General features: G+C 48.0%; 1 protein-coding gene across 2 annotated transcripts in view; it reads left to right on the plus strand.

Moving 5' to 3' along the window:
- The window catches only part of MTERF4 (mitochondrial transcription termination factor 4), an 87,451-nt gene that overhangs the window by 17,035 nt on the left and 46,569 nt on the right, over positions 1-23,847 (plus strand). Inside the window, exon 5 of one of the 2 annotated variants that reach the window (XM_063915759.1) lies at positions 1,793-2,012. The exons of the other annotated variant lie outside the window; for it this stretch is intronic. Coding sequence (XP_063771829.1) covers positions 1,793-1,797 — 5 coding nt within the window. The 3' untranslated portion in view covers positions 1,798-2,012. Of the gene's footprint in view, positions 1-1,792; positions 2,013-23,847 lie in introns of those variants that run through there. 2 annotated transcript variants of the gene reach the window in all.

The following is a 23,847-nucleotide window of genomic DNA, read 5'->3' on the forward strand; positions in this document are numbered from 1 at the left end:
TATTGGGGTCCCTTGGCTGGTAGCAGAGGTGGAAGCCAAATCACCGGAGCAAAACCAACATTGCTCCAGTGCGGAGACAGCTGGTCCGAAGATCATTTGTCCCCGTGATCCCTATCATGGCAGTGCTAGTGTTCATGTGTGAATTTGGGTTTATGTATGATCGACCTCCAGCAGAGGGAGTCAACCAGGGTAGGAGGGATCTGAAAGAATACTCTTCACTGCCTGGGATTGACTATACCCTTTAGTGCTATTTATGGGACTTTTTGCGTTGTATAGCTACTGTTGACCTTTCACTATGCTGCAAAACAGTAGGTTACTGTACCTAGTCTAATGAAAGCAAAACATATTAGTATTAAGACTTTTATTGTTGTGCTTTATTTATATGGTGCCACATTGTTCAACCGCACTGTACAGGAAAATTATGACACACAATTAAAAATTCAAAAAGACAGTACAAAGGGGAAAAAAATATCTATACAGCTGAGTGATAGCAGACTTAGTAATGGCAGACCATGTACCAGTGTCCTGTGAGGGCAGACAGGCAGAATTGGAGCCGCTGAGTGAGTGGCAGGTGTACTGAAGACAAGTGGGTGGAGGGCCCTGCCTGCCAATCAGTGCTTACAGTCTAGGGTAGTGGGGGTGACCTGGGAAAGGAATAAGGAGGTAGGACAGAAGGCATGAGTTAAGATTGTGAGGAGGATTGGTCGGCTTTGGGGAACAGGTGGAGACCTGCAGGCTGGTTATACGGTGGGTTTGCAGTGCTGGAAAAGTGTTTGATGGGTGATTAGGAAAAAGCAATAAACCCAGAGTGAGAGCAACGGCCTGAGGAAGTATGGAGGGGCCGAGAGGGCATGTGAATTTGGATGAGTTATCAGATGAAAGGTGGAGAAGTAATTGAGTACCATGAGATTGTGGGTCAGGAACTTAAACTGGGTTCTAGGGCAAAGGGAGCCAGTGAAGGAATGGTCTGCTCTGTATAAGTGGGTATGGGTCATTAGGTCGACCACTATTGGTCGACATGCAGTAGGTCAACATGGTCACTAGGTCGACATGAGTTTTGTTTTGTTTTTACTTTTTTGGTGTAGTTTTCTTCGTAAAGTGACGGGAACCCCAATTAGTGCACCGCGTCCCCTCGCATGGCTTGCTTTGCTCGCCATGCTTCGAGCAAGGTGCCTTGCTGCACTCGACACAGATTACTATTTCCCCTCATAGTCCACATGGATCGTAAAGTATGAAAAAGTAAAAAAAAATTAAAGAAAAAAAAATGTGAAAAACTCATGTCGACCTAATGCATGTCGACCAATAGTGGTCGACCTAATTACTGTCAACCTAAGTGTTGGCGACCTAATGACAGTATTCCGTATAAGCATCCAGACCTGCACAATAGATAATAGAAACATCACAATATCTATTTTTTAGCCGAACGGCGTTTTAGAAGCCTAAAACTAAAAAAAAGTAAGATTACCCCGTTAAATTTAGTCCTTCATGTAAATATATAAGAATAGGTCAGAATAGGGATTGTATTGCATTTAGAAGAAGTTTATTTGATAGGAAAAAGTGGCGTTTGATAAGAATACATAGGAGACATTTCATTGTAAGGAATATGTCAGAACACCTATCTTTGTAGAGCGCTTGTTTCATGGCTACTTTGGAGACCATTTGACATTGTGTAAGATCATCAGTCATGAGAATCTAAGGAGTGTAATCTGAGGTTTACCCCAGAGCACACGTGACTGTTCTACACCCTGCACCTTCTCGCTTCTGTGATTAATGTATCTTTCTTTTCTTACAGATTAACCTGCCTACAATACTGGCTAGCTCTGCGGTGCTGCCCCAGGACATGTAATGACATTGCTTATACTGTGCATGTTCTAGGCCTGTACCTTACATCGAAGACTAACTACTAGTTGTACCTAATATTATACTTGCCATGCACCAGTTTGTTACATATAGCATTACTTTTAAGCTGCACTTTTTTAGTTGTTTATGTTAATAAATCTTTTTTCTAGCAACTTGTTTCTGTGATGGTTTTTTCCGCCATGTATTTAAAAATAAAATAAAATATCACACTACTTTCACTCTTCCAGTTTCTCCATATATGTGATTTAAAAAAAAAAAAACTATTGAAAGGGAAATTTACAAACTACTCAATATTTCCAATTTTGACCTGGAATTGAATATCGACATTGCATTCCTATTGTGTGTGTGCAGCTTTACACCCATTGTCAGTGTGATTTGTGTTTGCAAATGACATGATGAATATAATAAAGCTTAACCCCACTCTCCGGCTAAAACCAGGTACTGTGTATGACTACAGTTCACCCTACTTACAATTTGTGTAAGTGACCATATGCGGGACAAGTGTGTGTGTGGCTTTCTTTACGTTATTAACTTTTGATATTTTGTATTTCTCTAACGTCCTAAGTGGATGCTGGGGACTCCGTAAGGACCATGGGGATTAGCGGCTCCGCAGGAGACTGGGCACAACTATAAAGAAAGCTTTTAGACTACTGGTGTGCACTGGCTCCTCCCACTAAGACCCTCCTCCAGACCTCAGTTAGATTCTTGTGCCCGGCCGAGCTGGATGCACACTAGGGGCTCTCCTGAGCACCTAGAAAGAAAGTATATTTAGGTTTTTTATTTTCAGTGAGATCTGCTGGCAACAGACTCACTGCAGCGAGGGACTAAGGGGAGAAGAAGCGAACCTACCTAACAGGTGGTAGTTTGGGCTTCTTAGGCTACTGGACACCATTAGCTCCAGAGGGATCGATCGCAGGACTCGACCTTGGTGTTCGTTCCCGGAGCCGCGCCGCCGTCCCCCTTACAGAGCCAGAAGCACGAAGAAGGTCCGGAAAATCGGCGGCAGAAGACTTCGGTCTTCACCAAGGTAGCGCACAGCACTGCAGCTGTGCGCCATTGCTCCTCATGTACACCTCACACTTCGGTCACTGATGGGTGCAGGGCGCTGGGGGGGGGCGCCCTGAGGGCAATAAATAACACCTTGGCTGGCAAAATATACATCATATATAGTCCCAGAGGCTATATAGATGTAAAATTACCCCTGCCAGTATCACAGAAAAAGCGGGAGAAACTCAGCCAAAAAGGGGGCGGGGCTTCTCCCTCAGCACACTGGCGCCATTTTTCCCTCACAGTTCCGCTGGAAGGAAGCTCCCTGGCTCTCCCCTGCAGTCTGAGAATACTACAGAAGGGTAAAAAAGAGAGGGGGGGGCACTAAATTTAGGCGCAGTATAGATACATATATTTCTCTAACGTCCTAGTGGATGCTGGGGACTCCGTCAGGACCATGGGGAATAGCGGCTCCGCAGGAGACAGGGCACAAAAGCAAGCTTTTAGGATCACATGGTGTGTACTGGCTTCCTCCCCCTATGACCCTCCTCCAAGCCTCAGTTAGGTTTTTGTGCCCGTCCGAGAAGGGTGCAATCTAGGTGGCTCTCTTAAAGAGTTGCTTAGAAAAAGTTTTTAGGTTCTTTATTTTCAGTGAGTCCTGCTGGCAACAGGCTCACTGCATCGAGGGACTTAGGGGAGAGAATTTCAACTCACCTGCGTGCAGGATGGATTGGATTCTTAGGCTACTGGACACCATTAGCTTCAGAGGGAGTCGGAACACAGGTCTCGCCCTGGGGTTCGTCCCGGAGCCGCGCCGCCGACCCCCTTGCAGATGCTGAAGATTGAAGAGGTCCGGAACCAGGCGGCAGAAGACTTTTCAGTCTTCCTCAGGTAGCGCACAGCACTGCAGCTGTGCGCCATTGTCTGTCAGCACACTTCCCACAGCGATCACGGAGGGTGCAGGGCGCGGGGGGGGGCGCCCTGGCAGCAATGTAGAATACCTGTATGGCGAAAAATACATCACATATAGCCCTTGAGGCTATATGGATGTATTTAACCCCTGCCAGACTTCACAATCTCCGGAGAAGAAGCCCGCCGAAAAGGGGGCGGGGCCTATTCTCCTCAGCACACAGCGCCATTTTCCCTCACAGAAAGGCTGAGGGGAAGGCTCCCAGGCTCTCCCCTGCACTGCACTACAGAAACAGGGTTAAAACAGAGAGGGGGGGCACTGATTTGGCGATATACATATATATTAAATGCTATATGGGAGGAACACTTATATAAGGGTTGTCCCTGTATAATTATAGCATTTTGGTGTGTGCTGGCAAACTCTCCCTCTGTCTCCCCAAAGGGCTAGTGGGTCCTGTCCTCTATCAGAGCATTCCCTATGTGTGTGCTGTATGTCGGTACGTGTGTGTCGACATGTATGAGGAAAATGTTGGTGAGGAGGCGGAGCAAATTGCCTGTAATGGTGATGTCACTCTCTAGGGAGTCGACACCGGAATGGATGGCTTACTTATGGAATTACGTGATAATGTCAACACGCTGCAAGTGGGTTGACGACATGAGACGGCCGGCGAACAAATTAGTACCGGTCCAGGCGTCTCAGACACCGTCAGGGGCTTGTAAAAACGCCCATTTACCTCAGTCGGTCGACATAGACCCAGACACGGACACTGATTTCAGTGTCGACGGTGAAGAAACAAACGTATTTTCCTTTAGGGCCACACGTTAAGGGCAATGAAGGAGGTGTTACATATTTCTGATACTCCAAGTACCACAAAGAAGGGTATTATGTGTGAGGTGAAAAAAACTACCTGTAGTTTTTCCTGAATCAGATAAATTAAATGAAGTGTGTGATGATGCGTGGGTTTCCCCCGATAGAAAATTATTGGCGGTATACCCTTTCCCGCCAGAAGTTAAGGCGCATTGGGAAACACCCCTCAGGGTGGATAAGGCGCTCACATGCTTATCAGAAAAATATCCTAAAAAGTATACACACACATGCTGGTGTTATACTGTGACCAGCGATCGCCTCAGCCTGGATGTGCAGAGCTGAGGTGGCTTGGTCGGATTCCCTGACTAAAAATATTGATACCCTTGACAGGGACAGTATTTTATTGACTATAGAGCATTTAAAGGATGCATTTCTATATATACGAGATGCGCAGAGGGATATTTGCACTCTGGCATCAAGAGTAAATGCGATGTCCATATCTGCAAGAAGATGTTTATGGACACGACAGTGGTCAGGGGATGCAGATTCCAAACGGCACAAAGATGTATTGCCGTATAAAAGGGGGAGGAGTTATTTGGGGTCGGTCCATGGGACCTGGTGGCCACGGCAACTGCTGGAAGATCCACCGTTTTTTACCCTAAGTCACATCTCTGCAGAAAAAGACACCGTCTTTTCAGCCTCAGTCTTTTCGTCCCTATAAGATATCTGCCCAGGGATAGAGGAAAGGGAAGAAGACTGCAGCAGGCAGCCCATTCCCAGGAACAGAAGCCCTCCACCGCTTCTACTAAGTTCTCAGCATGACGCTGGGACCGTACAGGACCCCTGAATCCTACAAGTAGTATCAAAGGGGCACAGATTGGAATGTCGAGGCGTTTCCCCCCTCGCAGGTTCCTGTAGTCTGCTGTACCAATGTCCCCCTCCGACAGGGAGGCAGTATTGAAAACAATTCACAAGCTGTATTCCCAGCAGGTGATAATAAAATTACCCCTCCTACAACAAGGAAAGGGGTATTGTTCCACACTATAGGGTGGTACTGAAGCCAGAAGGCTAGGTGAGACCGATTCTAAATCTGAAAAATTTGAACACTTACAAGGGTTCAAATCCAGATGGAGTCACTCAGAGCAGTGATAGCGAACTGGGAACAAGGGGACTATATGGTGTCCCGGGACATCAGGGATGCTTACCTCCATGTCCCAAAATTTGCTTTTCTCACCAAGGGTACCTCAGGTTCGTGGTACAGAACTGTCACTATCAGTTTCAGACGATGCCGTTGGAGTGTCCAAGGCACCCCGGGTCTTTACCAAGGTAATGACCGAAATGAGGATTCGTCTTCAAAGAAAATGGACGACCTCCTGATAAGAACAAGGTCCAGAGAACAGTTGGAGGTCGGAGTAGCACTATCTCAAGTAGTTCTACGACAGCACGGGTGGATTCTAAATATTCCAAAACCGCAGTTGTTCCGACGACACGTCTGCTGGTCCTAGGGATGATTCTGGACACAGTCCAGGAAAAGGGTGTTTCTCCCAGAGGAGAAAGCCAGGGAGTTATCCGAGCTAATCGGGATCCTCCTAAAACCAGGAAAAGTGTCAGTGCATCATTGCACAAGAGTCCTGGTAAAAAATGGTGGCTTATTACGAAGCGCTTCCATTCGGCAGATTTCACGCAAGAACTCTTCAGTGGGATCTGCTGGACAAATGGTCCGGATCGCATCTTCAAATGCATCAGCGGATAACCCTATATCCAAGGACAAGGGTGTCTCTCCTGTGGTGATTACAGAGTGCTCATCTTCTAGAGGGCCGCAGATTCGGCATTCAGGATTGGATGCTGGTATCCACGGAGGCCAGCCTGAGAGGCTGGGGAGCAGTCACACAGGGAAAAAATTTCCAGGGAGTGTGATCAAGTCTGGAGAATTCTCTCCACATAAATATACTGGAGCTAAGAGCAAATTTGTAATGCTATAAGCTTAGCAAGGCCTCTGCTTCAAGGTCAGCTGGTATTGATCCAGTGGGATAACATCACGGCAGTCGCCCACGTAAACAGATAGGGCGGCACAAGAAGCAGGAGGGCAGTGGTCAAAACTGCAAGGATTTTTCGCTAGACGGAAAATCATGTGATAGCACTGTCAGCAGTGTTCATTCCGGGAGTGGACGACTGGGAAGCAGACTTCCTCAGCAGGCACGACCTCCACCCGGGAGAGTGGGAACTTCATCGGGAAGTTTTCCGCATGATTGTGAACCGTTGGGAAAGACCAAAGGTGGAAATGATGGCGTCCCGCCCGAACAAAAAACGGGACAGGTATTGCGCCAGGTCACGAGACCTTCAGGCGATAGCTGTGGACGTCCTGGTAACACCGTGGGTGTAACAGTCGGTGTATGTGTTCCCTCTTCTGCTTCTCATAACCAAGGTATTGAGAATTATAAGACGTAGAGGAGTAAGAATTATACTCGTGGCTCCGGATTGGCCAAGAGGGACTTGGTACCCGGAACTTCAAGAGATGCTCACAGAGGACTAATGGCCTCGGGAGCTAAGATGGGATTTGCTTTCAGCAAGAACCATGTCTGTTCCAAGAGGAACCGTGGCATCTGCCTCTAAGAAAGGACCTGCTCCAGCAGGGACCTTGTCTGTTCCAAGTCTTACCGCGACTGCGTTTGACGGCATGGCGGTTGAACGCCGGATCCTAAGGGAAAAGGCATTCCGGAAGAGGTCATACCTACCCTGGTCAAAGCCAGGAAGGAGGTGACCGCACAACGTTATCACCACATGTGGTGAAAATATGTTGCGTGGGTGAGGCCAGGAAGGCCCCACGGAAAAAAAAAAAAATTTCAACTAGGTCGATTTCTGCACTTCCTGAAAACAGGAGTGTCTATGAGCCTCAAATTGGGGTCCATTAAGGTTCAAGTTTCGGCCCTGTAGATTTTCTTCCAGAAAAAAATTGGCTTCAATTCCTGAAGTCCAGACGTTTGTCAAGGGAGTATTGCATATACAGCCCCTTGTGTGCCTCCAGTGGCACCGTGGGATCTCAACGTAGTGTTGGGATTCCTCAAATCATATTGGTTTGAACCGATCAAATCTGTGGATTTGAAATATCTCACATGGAAAGGGACCATGTTGTGGCCCTGGCCTCGGCCAGGCGATTGTCAGAATTGGGGGCTTTGTCTTAAAAAAAGCTCATATTTGTTTTTCCATTCGGACAGGGCAGAACTGCGGACTCGTCCCCAGTTTCTTCCTAAGGTGGTGTCAGCGTTTCGCCTGAAACAACATATTGTGGTGCCTGCGGCTACTAGGGACTTGGAGGACTCCAAGTTGCTAGACGTTGTCGGGGCCCTAAAAATATATATATATATATATATATATATATATATATATATATATATATATATATATATATATATATATATATATATATATATATATATATATATATATATATTCCAGGACGGCTGGAGTCAGAAAGTCTGACTTGCTGTTTATATTGTATTGACAATGCTAAATTCCTTTGTCGTATAAACAACCCTTTATGAAGCTAAGAACACTGTACGCTGTTTACTTAAGAAGTACCGTAATGGTACGCTATCTGCGTAGCGATCGCTCAGCCGTAGGCGAGACGCTCAAGCGTCACGTTCGCTCACGGCCCAGTGATCACAGGACACGTTATTGGTTATGTCTAGGGGAATGATTCGCTGTAGCGTAGCATACGCTCGAGACCACGAGGAGGTCACCAGCGATGCAGACGCTTACAACACTATACCTTTATGTTAAAACCTTATACCAATGAAATACACTGAATACCTTAATGTGAGTACAGGGTGTAAGTGCAACCTTGTGTAACCTGACTATCTACAAAGCTGCATGAGCGTCACCGACGCTCAAATGAACACTTATCACTATAGAAAATACACAGATGCTGGTTTAGGTTCCAAGGCCTATTAACTGTATTATATCTAATATACTTGTAAAAGGGGATAACAGTACAAATGATACACTACAATATAACAAAGACTTCCTAACCAGATAACTACACAAGAAATACAATACAATACAATTACTATTTATGGGAAAATGGAAGGGGAAGAGAAGAAGAGAGAGATAGAGAGAAATGGCTCATGATAACATTAAATAAGAGACAACATGGTTGCAGATAAAACTACACATGTGAGAGACAATCGCTGCGCAGTTAGTCAATGCTGAATACAGCATGGGATGGAAGCTAGACTCCATTTTGAGAAACCTCCACTTGATTCCAAAGACCACACCACATGGCTGAAAGGGGGAGGGGAAGACATCCAGCAGCAGCCATTTTAGATTTGCAGGTCCAAACACATGGCACTCTATACTAAACCACAATCACATAGCAGAAAACACAAGACTCCATTTTCTTCCAAAATGTCCAAGCCTCAAAACAATGCATATGTTCTGATTTTACAATTCCAAACCATCTAAAACACCTTTCACAATGTAATCCAACTTCCTAGAACCATCTCATAATTTCACATCCCAAACAACTTCAGTATCTCAATAACCAGAGCATATGAGTTATCACAAGACCAGACCACCAGGTACTCACAAGTATCAGCCTGCCATTGCTACCAGCACATATTCAAAAGTACTGCATGGTGGTATTTATGATTAACAAGATCCCAGCTACCATCACAGATTCCACAGGGCACCAACACTAACACCCAACAATCATCACAGCCAAGTTACAATATCCTATTTAAACCAGAAAGCAATATGTCTATATTTCCTTCTATAGCCATGTGATTATATACTTAGCCTTTAGTTTGGAAGATGTCCTGGGGATTCAGCCGCCATGCTGCTTGGTGCCAGGTAGCTGTGTGTGTGTCTGTGAGTATAGCTACATTACATCTGTTCTCTGAGGCCACACCTGACCACTACCTTCCTGTTTGACCAGTACCTGGGGGAGGGGTCTTTCTTTCTCCTTTGTATTGAGTCACCATTCTCTTTGTATATGCTAATCAGGTTCAGCCCTGAAAACTTAGTAAAAGGTTGTTTTGAGCATCATATTGTTCTAACAATATGATCTTAGCTTTTATACATATAATCATATCTATCCGCTGCAATGTCCCACAACAACACAACAGGCCTCAAACTAACCCACACCTGATTCTGCTTGCTTCAATACCAAACATGATGTGTTTATCTGGTTCGGTTCGAATGATACACATCCATGACATTAATTCATTAGCCAATTCTAAATCTCCATGATGTCTGGTGCTGTTCATTATTATAACCATGTACTGTATGAAACAAGTGCCGAATCCATCTCTGTGCCATGTCCGAGCAAATGCGTGTGTTTCCATATATTGCTGTGCTCGCTGCGCATATTTGCAAGTATAGCGACTTATATGTGTGCAGTTTATATGGTCTCTCTATGTAATATTTTTGACTTTGACAGTATGTACCCCAAAAGATGGGTGCTCCTGCTTCTAAGCAGACTATTGCTCGTTGGATTTGTAGTACAATTCAGCTTGCACAGTCTGTGGCAGGCCTGCCACAGCCAAAATCTGTCAATGCCCATTCCACAAGGAAGGTGGGCTCATCTTGGGCGGATGCCCGAGGGGGTCTCGGCTTTAAAATTTTGCCGAGCAGCTACGTGGTCAGGGGGGAACACGTTTGCAAAATTCTACAAATTTGATACCCTGGCTGAGGAGGACCTGGAGTTCTCTCATTCGGTGCTGCAGAGTCACCCGCACTCTCCCGCCCGTTTGGGAGCTTTGGTATAATCCCCATGGTCCTGACGGAGTCCCCAGCATCCACTAGGACGTTAGAGAAAATAAGATTTTACTTACCGATAAATCTATTTCTCGTAGTCCGTAGTGGATGCTGGGCGCCCATCCCAAGTGCGGATTGTCTGCATTACTTGTACATAGTTATTGTTACAAAAATCGGGTTATTATTGTTGTGAGCCATCTTTTTTAGAGGCTACTTCATTGTTATCATACTGTTAACTGGGTTCAGATCACAAGTTGTACGGTGTGATTGGTGTGGCTGGTTTGGGTCTTACCCGGGATTCAAGATCCTTCCTTATTGTGTACGCTCGTCCGGGCACAGTACCTAACTGAGGCTTGGAGGAGGGTCATAGGGGGAGGAAGCCAGTACACACCATGTGATCCTAAAAGCTTGCTTTTGTGCCCTGTCTCCTGCGGAGCCGCTATTCCCCATGGTCCTGACGGAGTCCCCAGCATCCACTACGGACTACGAGAAATAGATTTATCGGTAAGTAAAATCTTATTATGTAACATATATAAAAAAAGCAGCTATAGGGAAAACACTCATTGATCGTGGGATCCCAGTGTTATATAGCGCTCTGGTGTGTGCTGGCATACTCTCTCTCTGTCTCCCCAAAGGGCTTTGTGGGGTCCTGTCCTCTGTCAGAGCATTCCCTGTGTGTTTGCGGTGTGTCAGTACGGCTGTGTCGACATGTTTGATGAGGAGGCTTATGTGGAGGCGGAGCAGATGCCTGTAAATGTGATGTCACCCCCTGCGGGGTCGACACCTGAGTGGATGGTGCTGTGGAATGAATTACGTGATAGTGTTGACTCCTTACATAAAAGGTTTGACGACATACCTAATGTGGGACAGCCGGCTTCTCAGCCTGTGCCTGCCCAGGCGTCTCAAAAACCATCAGGGGCTCTAAAACGCCCGCTACCTCAGATGGTTGAGACAGATGTCGACACGGATACTGACTCCAGTGTCGACGACAAAGAGACTAATGTAACTTCCAGTAGGGCCACACGTTACATGATTGAGGCAATGAAAAATGTGTTGCACATTTCTGATGTTACCCCCGGTACCACAAAAAAGGGTATAATGTTTGGAGAGAAAAAACTACCAGTAGCTTTTCCTCCATCTGAATAGTTAAATGAAGTGTGTGAAGAAGCGTGGGCTTCCCCTGATAAAAAGATGGTAATTTCTAAGAGGTTACTAACGGCGTACCCTTTCCCGCCAGAGGATAGGTCACGCTGGGAAACATCCCCTAGGGTGGATAAAGCGCTCACACGCTTGTCAAAGAAGGTGGCACTACCGTCTCCGGATACGGCCGCCCTGAAGGAATCTGCTGATAGAAAGCAGGAGGCTATCCTGAAATCTATATATACACACACAGGTGTGATACTGAGACCGGCTATAGCTTCAGCTTGGATGTGCAGCGCTGCTGCTGCGTGGTCAGATTCCCTGTCAGAAAATATAGATACCCTAGACAGGGACACTATTTTGCTAAACGTAGAGCATATAAAAGACGCACTTTTATACATGAGGGATGCACAGAGGGATATTTGCCGGCTGGCATCCAAAATTAGTGCAATGTCCATTTCTGCCAGGAGAGGGTTATGGACTCGGCAGTGGACAGGTGATGCAGATTCCAAACGACACATGGAAGTTCTGCCTTATAAGGGTGAGGAATTGTTCGGGGATGGTCTCTCGGACCTCGTTTCCACAGCAACAGCTGGGAAGTCTACATTTTTACCCCATGTTCCCTCACAACCAAAGAAAGCACCGTATTATCAGGTATAGTCCTTTCGGCCCAATAGGGGCAAGCGGGTTAAAGGCGCGTCCTTTCTGCCCAGAGGCAGAGGTAGAGGGAAAAAGCTGCAGCATACAGCCAGTTCCCAGGAGCAAAAGTCCTCCCCCGCTTCCTCTAAGTCAACAGCATGACGCTGGGGCTCCACAGGCGGAGCCAGGTACGGTGGGGGCCCGTCTCAAAAATTTCAGCGATCAGTGGGCTTGCTCACGGGTGGATCCCTAGATCCTTCAAATAGTATCTCAGGGGTACAAGCTGGAATTCGAGACGTCTCCCCCCCCGCCGTTTCCTCAAATCTGCCTTGCCAACCACTCCCTCAGGCAGGGAGGCAGTGTTACAGGCAATTCAAAAGCTGTATTCACAACAAGTGATAGTAAAGGTGCCCCTACTTCAACAAGGAAGGGGTTACTATTCCACAATGTTTGTGGTACCGAAACCGAACGGTTCGGTGAGACCCATTTTAAATTTGAAATCCTTGAACACATATATGAAAAAATTCAAGTTCAAGATGGAATCGCTCAGGGCGGTTATTGCAAGCCTGGACGAGGGAGATTACATGGTATCGCTGGACATCAAGGATGCTTACCTACATGTCCCCATTTACCATCCTCACCAGGAGTACCTCAGGTTTGTGGTACAAGATTGTCATTACCAATTCCAGACGTTGCCGTTCGGTCTCTCCACGGCTCCGAGGGTCTTTACCAAGGTAATGGCGGAAATGATGATACTCCTTCGAAGAAAGGGAGTTTTAATTATCCCGTACTTGGACGATCTCCTGATAAAGGCGAGGTCCAGAGAGCAGTTGTTGGTAGGGGTAGCACTATCTCGGGAAGTGCTACAACAGCACGGCTGGATTTTAAACATTCCAAAGTCACAGCTGGTCCCTACGACACGCCTGCTGTTCCTAGGGATGGTTCTGGACACAGAACAGAGAAAAGTGTTTCTCCCGGAGGAGAAGGCCATGGAGCTGTCATCTCTAGTCAGAGGCCTCCTAAAACCAAAACAGGTGTCGGTGCATCACTGCACGCGGATCCTGGGAAAAATGGTAGCTTCCTACGAAGCGATTCCATTCGGCAGGTTTCATGCAAGAACCTTTCAGTGGGACCTGTTGGACAAGTGGTCCGGATCGCATCTTCAGATGCATCGTCTGATAACCCTGTCTCCAAGGACAAGGGTGTCTCTGCTGTGGTGGCTGCAGAGTGCTCATCTTCAAAAGGGCCGCAGATTCGGCATACAGGACTGGGTCCTGGTGACCACGGATGCCAGCCTTCGAGGCTGGGGAGCAGTCACACAGGGAAGAAACTTCCAAGGACTATGGTCAAGTCAGGAGACTTCCCTGCACATAAATATTCTGGAACTAAGGGCCATTTACAATGCCCTAAGTCAGGCAAAACCCCTGCTTCAAAACCAGCCGGTACTGATCCAGTCAGACAACATCACGGCGATCGCCCATGTAAATCGACAGGGCGGCACGAGAAGCAGGACGGCGATGGCAGAAGCCACAAGGATTCTCCGATGGGCGGAAAATCACGTGTTAGCACTGTCAGCAGTGTTCATTCCGGGAGTGGACAACTGGGAAGCAGACTTCCTCAGCAGGCACGACCTCCACCCGGGAGAGTGGGGACTTCATCCAGAAGTCTTTCAAATGATTGTAAACCAGTGGGAAAAACCACAGGTGGACATGATGGCGTCCCGCCTAAACAAAAAGCTAGAAAAATATTGCGCCAGGTCAAGAGACCTGCAGGCGATAGCTGTGGACGCTCTGGTAACCCTGTGGGTGTACCGATCGGTTTGTGTTCCCTCCTCTTCCTCTCATACCAAAGGTACTGAGGATAATAAGGAGAAGAGGTGTAAGAACTATACTCATTGTTCCGGATTGGCCAACAAGAGCGTGGTATCCGGAACTTCAAGAAATTATGTCAGAGGACCCATGGCCTCTACCGCTCAGACAGGACCTGCTGCAGCAGGGGCCCTGTCTGTTCCAAGACTTACCGCGGCTGCATTTAACGGCATGGCGGTTGAACACCGGATCCTGAAGGAAAAGGGCATTCCGGAGGTAGTCATTCCTACGCTGATAAAAGCTAGGAAAGAAGTAACCGCGTACCATTATCACCGCATATGGCGAAAATATGTTGCGTGTTGTGAGGCCAGGAAGGCCCCAACGGAAGAATTTCAGCTGGGCCGGTTCCTGCACTTCCTACAGTCAGGGGTGACTATGGGCCTTAAATTGGGTTCCACTAAGGTCCAGATTTCGGCTCTATCGATTTTCTTCCAGAGAGAATTGGCTTCACTACCTGAAGTTCAGACTTTTGTTAAGGGAGTGCTGCATATTCAGCCCCCTTTTGTGCCTCCAGTGGCACCTTGGGATCTCAACGTGGTGTTGGATTTCCTAAAGTCACATTGGTTTGAGCCACTGAAAACCGTGGATTTGAAATATCTCACGTGGAAAGTGGTCATGTTGTTGGCCTTGGCACGGCCAGGCGTGTTTCAGAATTGGCGGCTTTGTCATGTAAAAGCCCTTATCTGATTTTCCATATGGATAGGGCAGAATTGAGGACTCGTCCCCAGTTTCTCCCCAAAGTGGTATCAGCTTTGCATCTGAACCAACCTATCGTGGTGCCTGCGGCTACAAATGACTTGGAGGCTTCCAAGTTGTTGGATGTAGTCAGGGCCCTAAAAATTTATGTTTCCAGGACAGCTGGAGTCAGGAAGACTGACTCGCTCTTTATCCTGTATGCGCCCAACAAGTTGGGTGCACCTGCTTCTAAGCAGACTATTGCTCGCTGGATCTGTAGTACGATTCAGCTTGCACATTCTGCGGCTGGACTGCCGCATCCTAAATCAGTGAAAGCCCATTCCACAAGGAAAGTGGGCTCTTCTTGGGCGGCTGCCCGAGGGGTCTCGGCTCTTCAACTTTGCCGAGCTGCTACTTGGTCAGGGGCAAACACGTTTGCAAAATTCTACAAATTTGATACCCTGGCTGAGGAGGACCTTGAGTTCTCTCATTCGGTGCTGCAGAGTCATCCGCACTCTCCCGCCCGTTTGGGAGCTTTGGTATAATCCCCATGGTCCTTACGGAGTCCCCAGCATCCACTTAGGACGTTAGAGAAAATAAGAATTTACTCACCGGTAATTCTATTTCTCATAGTCCGTAGTGGATGCTGGGCGCCCATCCCAAGTGCGGATTGTCTGCAATACTTGTATATAGTTATTGCTTAACTAAAGGGTTATTGTTGAGCTATCTGTTGAGAGGCTCAGTTGTTATCATGCTGTTAACTGGGTATTGTATCACGAGTTATACGGTGTGATTGGTGTGGCTGGTATGAGTCTTACCCGGGATTCAAAATCCTTTCTAATTGTGTCAGCTCTTCCGGGCACAGTATCCTAACTGAGGTCTGGAGGAGGGTCCTAGTGGGAGGAGCCAGTGCACACCAGGTAGTCTAAAAGCTTTCTTTATAGTTGTGTCCAGTCTCCTGCGGAGCCGCTAATCCCCATGGTCCTTACGGAGTCCCCAGCATCCACTACGGACTATGAGAAATAGAATTACCGGTGAGTAAATTCTTATTTTCTCTAACGTCCTAGTGGATGCTGGGGACTCCGAAAGGACCATGGGGAATAGCGGCTCCGCAGGAGACTGGGCACAAAGTAAAAGCTTTAGGACTAGCTAGTGTGCACTGGCTCCTTCCCCTATGACCCTCCTCCAAGCCTCAGTTAGATTTTGTGCCCGAACGAGAAGGGTGCAATCTAGGTGGCTCTCCTGAGCTGCTTAGAGTAAAAGTTTAAATAGGTTTTTTATTTTCAGTGAGACCTGCTGGCAACAGGCTCACTGCATCGAGGGACTTAGGGGAGAGAAACGAACTCACCTGCGTGCAGAGTGGATTGGGTTTCTTAGGCTACTGGACATTAGCTCCAGAGGGACGATCACAGGCCCAGCCATGGATGGGTCCCGGAGCCGCGCCGCCGGCCCCCTTACAGATGCTGAAGCAAGAAGAGGTCCATAAATCGGCGGCAGAAGACTTTCCTGTCTTCATAAGGTAGCGCACAGCACTGCAGCTGTGCGCCATTGCTCTCAGCACACTTCACACTTCGGTCACTGAGGGTGCAGGACGCTGGGGGGGGGCGTCCTGGGAAGCAATGAATTTACCTTAGTTGGCGAAAAATACATCACATATAGCTCCTGGGCTATATGGATGTATTTAACCCCTGCCAGTTTTCCAGTAAAAAGCGGGAGAAGAGCCCGCCGTGAAGGGGGCGGGGCCTATCTCCTCAGCACACAGCGCCATTTTTCCCACACCGCTCCGCTGGTAGGAAGGCTCCCAGAATCTCCCCTGCATCCTGCAACTACAGAAACAGGGTAAAAAAGAGAGGGGGGCACTTATTTGGCAAAATAACAGATATAAGCAGCTATAAGGGATAGACACTTATTGTAAGGTTGTCCCTATACATATATAGCGCTCTGGTGTGTGCTGGCAAACTCTCCCTCTGTCTCCCCAAAGGGCTAAGTGGGTCCTGTCCTCTATCAGAGCATTCCCTGTGTGTGTGCTGGGTGTCGGTACGTGTGTGTCGACATGTATGAGGAGGAAAATGATGTGGAGGCGGAGCAGAGTGTCTGTAACAGTGATGTCACCCCCTAGGGTGAAAATTACGTGACAGTGTCAGCTCTATATAAAAAAACAGTGGTTGACATGAGACAGCCGGCTACTCAGCTTGTGCCTGTCCAGACGTCTCATAGGCCGTCAGGCAGATGGCAGATACAGACGCCGACACGGATACTGACTCCTGTGTCGACGGTGAAGAGACAACCGTGATTTCCAGTAGGGCCACACGTTACATGATTGAGACAATGGAAAATGTTTTATATATTTCTGATAATACGAGTACCACCAAAAAAGGGGTATTATGTTCGGTGAGGGAAAAACTACCTGTAGTTTTCCTGAATCTGAGAAATAAAATGTGTGCTGATGCGTGGGTTTCCCCCCGATAACAATTAATAATTTCTTAAAAAGTATTGGCTGCATACCCTTTCCCGCCAGAGGTTAGGATGCATTGGGAAACACCCCCTAGGGGGGATAAGGCGCTCACACGCTTGTAAGAACAAGGGCTCTACCCTCTCATGAGATGGCCGCCCTTAAGGATCCTGCTGATAGAAAGCAGGAGGGTATCCAAAAAAAAAAGGTATTTACACACATACTGGTGTTATACTGCGACCAGCTATCGCCTCAGCCTGGAGGTGCAGTGCTGGGTTGGCATGGTCGGATTCCCTGACTGGAAATATTGATATCCTAGATAAGGATAGTATATTATTGCCTATAGAGCATTTAAAAGATGCATTTCTATATATGCATGATGCACAGCGGAATAATTGCCGACTGGCATCAAGTATAAGTGCGTTGTCCAATTCTACCAGTAAAATGGTCAGGTGATGCGGATTCCAAACGTCATTTGGAAGTATTGCCTTTGAAAGGGGACATTTGGGGTCGGTCTTTTAGACCTGGTGGCCACGGCAACAGCTGGGAAATCCACGTTTGTACCCCAGGTCGCCTCTCAAAATAAGACGCCGTATTATCAGGCGCAGTCCTTTGTTGGCAAGCGGACAAAAGGTTCCTCTTTTCTGCTCGTGACAGAGGGAGAGGAAAAAGGCTGCAGAGATCAGCCAGTTCCCAGGAACAGAAACCCTTTCCAGCCTCTGCCAAGCCCTCAGTATGACGCTAGGGCTTTACAAGCTCAGGCACGGTGGGGGCCCGTTCTCAATGAATTTCAGTGCGCAGTGGGCTCACTCGCAAGTAGACCCCTGAATCCTTCAGGTAATATCTCAGGGGTACATATTGGAATTCGAGACGTCTCCCCCTCGCCGTTTCCAAAAGTCGACTTTACCGACGTCTCCCTCTGACAGGGAGGCAGTTTTGGAAGCCATTCACAAGCTGTATTCCCAGCAGGTGATAATCAAGGTACCCCTCCTGCAACAGGGAACGGGGTATTATTCCACACTGTTGTGGTACCGAAGCCGGACGGCTCGGTGAGACCGATTCTAAAATCTAAAATCTTTGAACACTTACATACAGAGGTTCAAATTCAAGATTGAGTCACTCAGAGCAGTGATTGCGAACCTGGAAGAAGGGGACTACATGATGTCTCGGGACATCAAGGATGCTTACCTTCATGTCAAAATTTACCCTTCTCACCAAGGGTACCTCAGGTTTATGGTACAGAACTGTCACTATCCGTTCAGACGCTGCCGTAGGGATGGTCCACGGCACCCCGGGTCTTTACCAAGGTAATGGCCGAAATGATGATGTTCCTTCGAAGGAAGGGAATTTTAGTTATCCCTTACTTGGACGATTCCCTGATAAGGGTAAGATCCAGGGAACAGTTGGAGGTCGGTGTAGCACTATCTCAGATAGTGTTGCGGCAGCACGATTGGATTCTCAATATTCCAAAATCGCAGCTGGTTCCGTCGACGTGTCTTCTGTTCCTAGGGATGATCCTGGACACAGTCCAGAAAAAGGTGTTTCTCCCGGAGGAGAAAGCCAGGGAGTTATCCGAGCTAGTCAGGAACCTCCTCAAACCGAGCCAAGTCTCAGTGCATCAATGCACAAGGGTTCTGGGTAAAATGGGGGCTTCCTACGAAGCAATCCCATTTGGCAGATTCCACGCAAGAACTTTCCAGTGGGACCTGCTGGACAAATGGTCCGGGTCGCATCTTCAGATGCATCAGCGGATAACCCTGTCACCAAGGACAAGGGTGTCCCTCCTGTGGTGGTTGCAGAGTGCTCATCTTCTAGAGGGCCGCAGATTCGGCATTCAGGACTGGGTCCTGGTAACCACGGATGCCAGCCTGCGAGGCTGGGGAGCAGTCACACAGGGAAGGAATATCCAGGACTTATGGTCAAGCCTGGAGACATCACTTCACATAAATATCCTGAAGCTAAGGGACATTTACAATGCTCTAAGCTTAGCAAGACCTTTGCTTCAAGGACAGCCGGTGTTGATCCAGTCGGACAACATCACGGCAGTCACCCACGTAAACAGACAGGGTGGCACAAGAAGCAGAAGGGCAATGACAGAAGCTGCATGGCTCCGGATTGGCCAAGAAGGATTTGGTAACCGGAACTTCAAGAGATGCTCACGGAGGATCCGTGGCCTCTACCTCGAAGAAGGGACCTGCTCCAGCAAGGACCCTGTCTGTTCCAAGACTTACCGCGGCTGCGTTTGACGGCATGGCGGTTGAACGCCGGATCCTGAAGGAAAAAGGGCATTCCGGATGAAGTCATCCCTATCCTGATCAAAGCCAGGAAGGATGTAACCGCAAAAACATTATCACCGCAATTGGCGAAAATATGTTGCGTGGTGCGAGGCCAGTAAGGCCCGACGGTGGAAATTCGACTGGGTCGATTCCTACATTTCCTGCAAACAGGAGTGTCTATGGGCCTGAAATTGGGGTCCATTAAGGTTCAAATTTCGGCCCTGTCAATTTTCTTCCAAAAAGAACTAGCTTCAGTCCCTGAAGTTCAGACGTTTGTAAAAGGGGTACTGCATATACAGCCTCCTTTTGTGCCTCCAGTGGCACTTGGGATCTCAATGTAGTTTTTTTTTGGATTCCAAAAGTCACATTGGTTTGAACCACTTAAATCTGTGGAGTTAAAATATCTCACATGGAAAGTGGTCATGCTGTTGGCCCTGGCCTGGGCCAGGTGCGTGTCAGAATTGGCGGCTTTATCCTGTAAAAGCCCTTATCTGATTTTCCATTCGGACAGGGCGGAATTGAGGACTCGTCCTCAATTTCTCTCTAAGGTGTTTTCAGCATTTCACTTAAACCAACCTATTGTGGTGCCTGCGGCTACTAGGGACTTGGAGGATTCCAAGTTGCTGGACGTAGTCAGGGCCCTGAAAATATATGTTTCCAGGACGGCTGGAGTCAGAAAATCTGACTCGCTGTTTATCCTGTATGCACCCAACAAGCTGGGTGCTCCTGCTTCTAAGCAGACGATTGCTCGTTGGATTTGCAGTACAATTCAGCTTGCACATTCTGTGGCAGGCCTGCCACAGCCAAAATCTGTAAAAGCCCATTCCACACGGAAAGTGGGCTCATCTTGGGCGGCTGCCCGAGGGGTCTCGGCTTTACAACTTTGCCGAGCAGCTACTTGGTCAGGGGCAAACACGTTTGCTAAATTCTACAAATTTGATACCCTGGCTGAGGAGGACCTGGAGTTCTCTCATTCGGTGCTGCAGAGTCATCCGCACTCTCCCGCCCGTTTGGGAGCTTTGGTATAATCCCCATGGTCCTTTCGGAGTCCCCAGCATCCACTAGGACGTTAGAGAAAATAAGAATTTACTTACCGTAGTGGATGCTGGGCGCCCATCCCAAGTGCGGATTGTCTGCATTACTTGTACATAGTTATTGTTACAAAAATCGGGTTATTGTTGTTGTGAGCCATCTTTTCAGAGGCTCCTTCTGTTATCATGCTGTTAACTGGGTTCAGATCACAAGTTGTACAGTGTGATTGGTGTGGCTGGTATGAGTCTTACCCGGGATTCAAAATCCTTCCTTATTGTGTACGCTCGTCCGGGCACAGTATCCTAACTGAGGCTTGGAGGAGGGTCATAGGGGGAGGAGCCAGTGCACACCAGCTAGTCCTAAAGCTTTTACTTTGTGCCCAGTCTCCTGCGGAGCCGCTATTCCCCATGGTCCTTTCGGAGTCCCCAGCATCCACTACGGACTATGAGAAATAGAATTATCGGTAAGTAAATTCTTATTTTTTTAAATAGTGGCTTTAAAATCATTATCTTTTATTTATGGTCATGTGAAGTTTATATTTTATTTTTCTTTTACGTCCTAGAGGATGCTGGGGACTCCGTAAGGACCATGGGTATAGACGGGCTCCGCAGGAGACATGGGCACTACAATGAACTTTAGAATGGGTGTGCACTGGCTCCTCCCTCTATGCCCCTCCTCCAGACCTCAGTTGGATCCTGTGCCCAGAGGAGACTGGGTGCACTACAGGGGGAGCTCTCCTGAGGTTCTCTGAAAAAAGAATTTTGTTAGGTTTTTTATTTTCAGGGAGCACTGCTGGCAACAGGCTCCCTGCATCGTGGGACTGAGGAGAGAGAAGCAGACCTACTTCAATGATGGGCTCTGCTTCTTAGGCTACTGGACACCATTAGCTCCAGAGGGTCGGAACGCAAGTCTCACCCTCGCCGTTCGTCCCTGTGCCGCGCCGCCATCCTCCTCACAGAGCCGGAAGATAGAAGCCGGGTGAGTATAAAAAGAAAGAAGACTACAAAGGCGGCTGAAGACTTCAGATCTTCTCTGAGGTAACGCTGCGCGCCATTGCTCCCACACACAACACACACAGCGGGCACTGAAGGGTGCAGGGCGCAGGGGGGGCGCCCTGGGCAGCAATTATAAACCTCTTGGGACTGGCTAATAATTTCTGTAGGGGCTGCGGAGGCACTATATTATAGAACCCCCGCCAGTATAGTAAATTTGAGCGGGACCGAAGCCCGCCGCTGAGGGGGCGGAGCTTGGTCCTCCAGCACTAACCAGTGCCATTTTCTCCACAGCACACTGCAGAGAAGCAGGCTCCCCGGACTCTCCCCTGCTGAACACGGTGACAGAGGGCAAAAAAGAGGGGGGGGGGCACTTTTTATTGGCGCAGTGAGTGTACATTGATATATTTATATAAAAGCGCTGTTTTGTCTGGGAATTGGTTTCCAGTGTCAGTTGGCGCTGGGTGTGTGCTGGCATACTCTCTCTCTCTCTGTCTCTCCAAAGGGCCTTATTGGGGAACTGTCTCCATATAGATATATCCCTGAGTGTGTGGGGGTGTCGGTACGCGTGTGTCGGCATGTCTGAAGCTGAAGGCTCATCTAAGGAGGAGGTGGAGCAGATGATTGTGGTGTCTCCGTCGGCGACGCCGACACATGATTGGATGGATATGCTGAATGTTTTAAATGCAAATGTGTCTTTATTACATCAGAGGTTGGATTAAGCAGAGTCCAGGGATAGAACAGGGAGTCAATCCATGGCTTTGGATGTGTCACAGGGCCCTTCAGGGTCTCAGAAATGTCCCCTGTCCCAAGTAGCAAACACTGATACCGACACGGATTCTGATTCCAGTGTCGACTACAATGATGCAAGGTTACACCCAAGGGTGGCCAAAAGTATTCATTATATGATTATTGCAATAAAGGATGTTTTACATATCACTGATGACCCCTCTGTCCCTGACATGAGGGTACACATGTTTAAGGAAAAGAAACCTGAGTAACCTTTCCTCCATCTCATGAGCTGAACGCGTTATTTGAAAAGGCTTGGGAAACTCCAGACAAACTGCAGATTCCCAAAAGAATTCTTATGGCGTATCCTTTCCCTGCGCAGGACAGGTGGCGGTGGGAATCCTCACCCAAGGTGGACAAGGCATTAACGCGCTTGTCCAAAAAGGTGGCGCTGCCGTCTCCAGACACGGCCGCCCTCAAGGATCCTGCTGATCGCAGAAAGGAAACTACCTTAAAATCTATTTATACACATACGGGGACCTTGCTCAGACCGGCAATAGCGTCGGCTTGGGTTTGTAGCGCTGTTGCGGCTTGGACCGATACCTTGTCAGCTGACATTGATACCCTGGATAGGGATACCATGTTATTGACCTTAGGTCACATTAAAGACGCAGTCTTATATATGAGAGACGCTCAAAGAGACGTTGGTCTGCTAGGTTCGAGAGCCAACGCCATGGCGATTTCTGCTAGGCAAGCCCTGTGGACCCGCCAATTGTCTGGTGATGCCGACTCAAAGAAGCATATGGAAGTTTTGCCTTACAAAGGTGAGGATTTATTTGGGGAAGGTCTCGCGGACCTGGTTTCCACAGCTACCGCGGGCAAATCTACTTTTTTACCTTATGTTTCCCCAAAGCAAAAGAAAACGCTGCAATATCAGATGTAGTCCTTTCGGACGCATAAGTCCAGAAGAGGTCGGGGCTCTTCATTTTTTGCCAGAGGTAAGGGAAGAGGGACAAAGCAGCCTGCTACGGCTAGTTCCCAGGAGTAGAAGTTCTCCCCGGCTTCTACTAAATCCACCGCATGACGCTAGGGCTCCACTGAGGGAGTCTGCGCCGGTGGGGGCACGTCTTCGACTATTCAGCCATGTCTGGGTTCAGTCAGACGTGGATCCTTGGGCAATGGAAATTGTATCCCAAGGCTACAAGCTAGACTTCGAAGACATGCCTCCTCGCCGGTTTTTCAAATCGGCTCTACCGGCTTCTCCCCCAGAGAGGGAGATAGTTTTAGCTGCGATTCAAAAACTCTGGCAACAACAAGTGGTGGTCGAGGTTCCCCTAGGTCAACAGGGGAAGGGGTACTATTCAACCCTATTTGTGGTCCCGAAACCGGATGGCTCGGTCAGACCCGTTTTAAATTTAAAATCCCTAAACCTGTACTTGGAAAAAGTTCAAATTCAAGATGGAACCGCTCCGGGCAGTTATCTCCAGCCTGGAGGGGGGGGGGGAGAATTCATGGTGTCACTGGACATAAAGGACGCATACCTTCATGTCCCCATATATCCCCCTCATCAGGCGTACCTGAGATTCGCTGTACAGGACTGTCATTACCAGTTTCAGACGTTGCCGTTTGGGCTTTCCACGGCCCCGAGGATTTTCACCAAGGTAATGGCGGAAATGATGGTGCTCCTGCGCAGGCAGGGAATCACAATTATCCCGTACTTGGACGA

Source organism: Pseudophryne corroboree, chromosome 4, assembly GCF_028390025.1.
Source record: "Pseudophryne corroboree isolate aPseCor3 chromosome 4, aPseCor3.hap2, whole genome shotgun sequence".
Lineage (NCBI taxonomy): Eukaryota > Metazoa > Chordata > Amphibia > Anura > Myobatrachidae > Pseudophryne > Pseudophryne corroboree.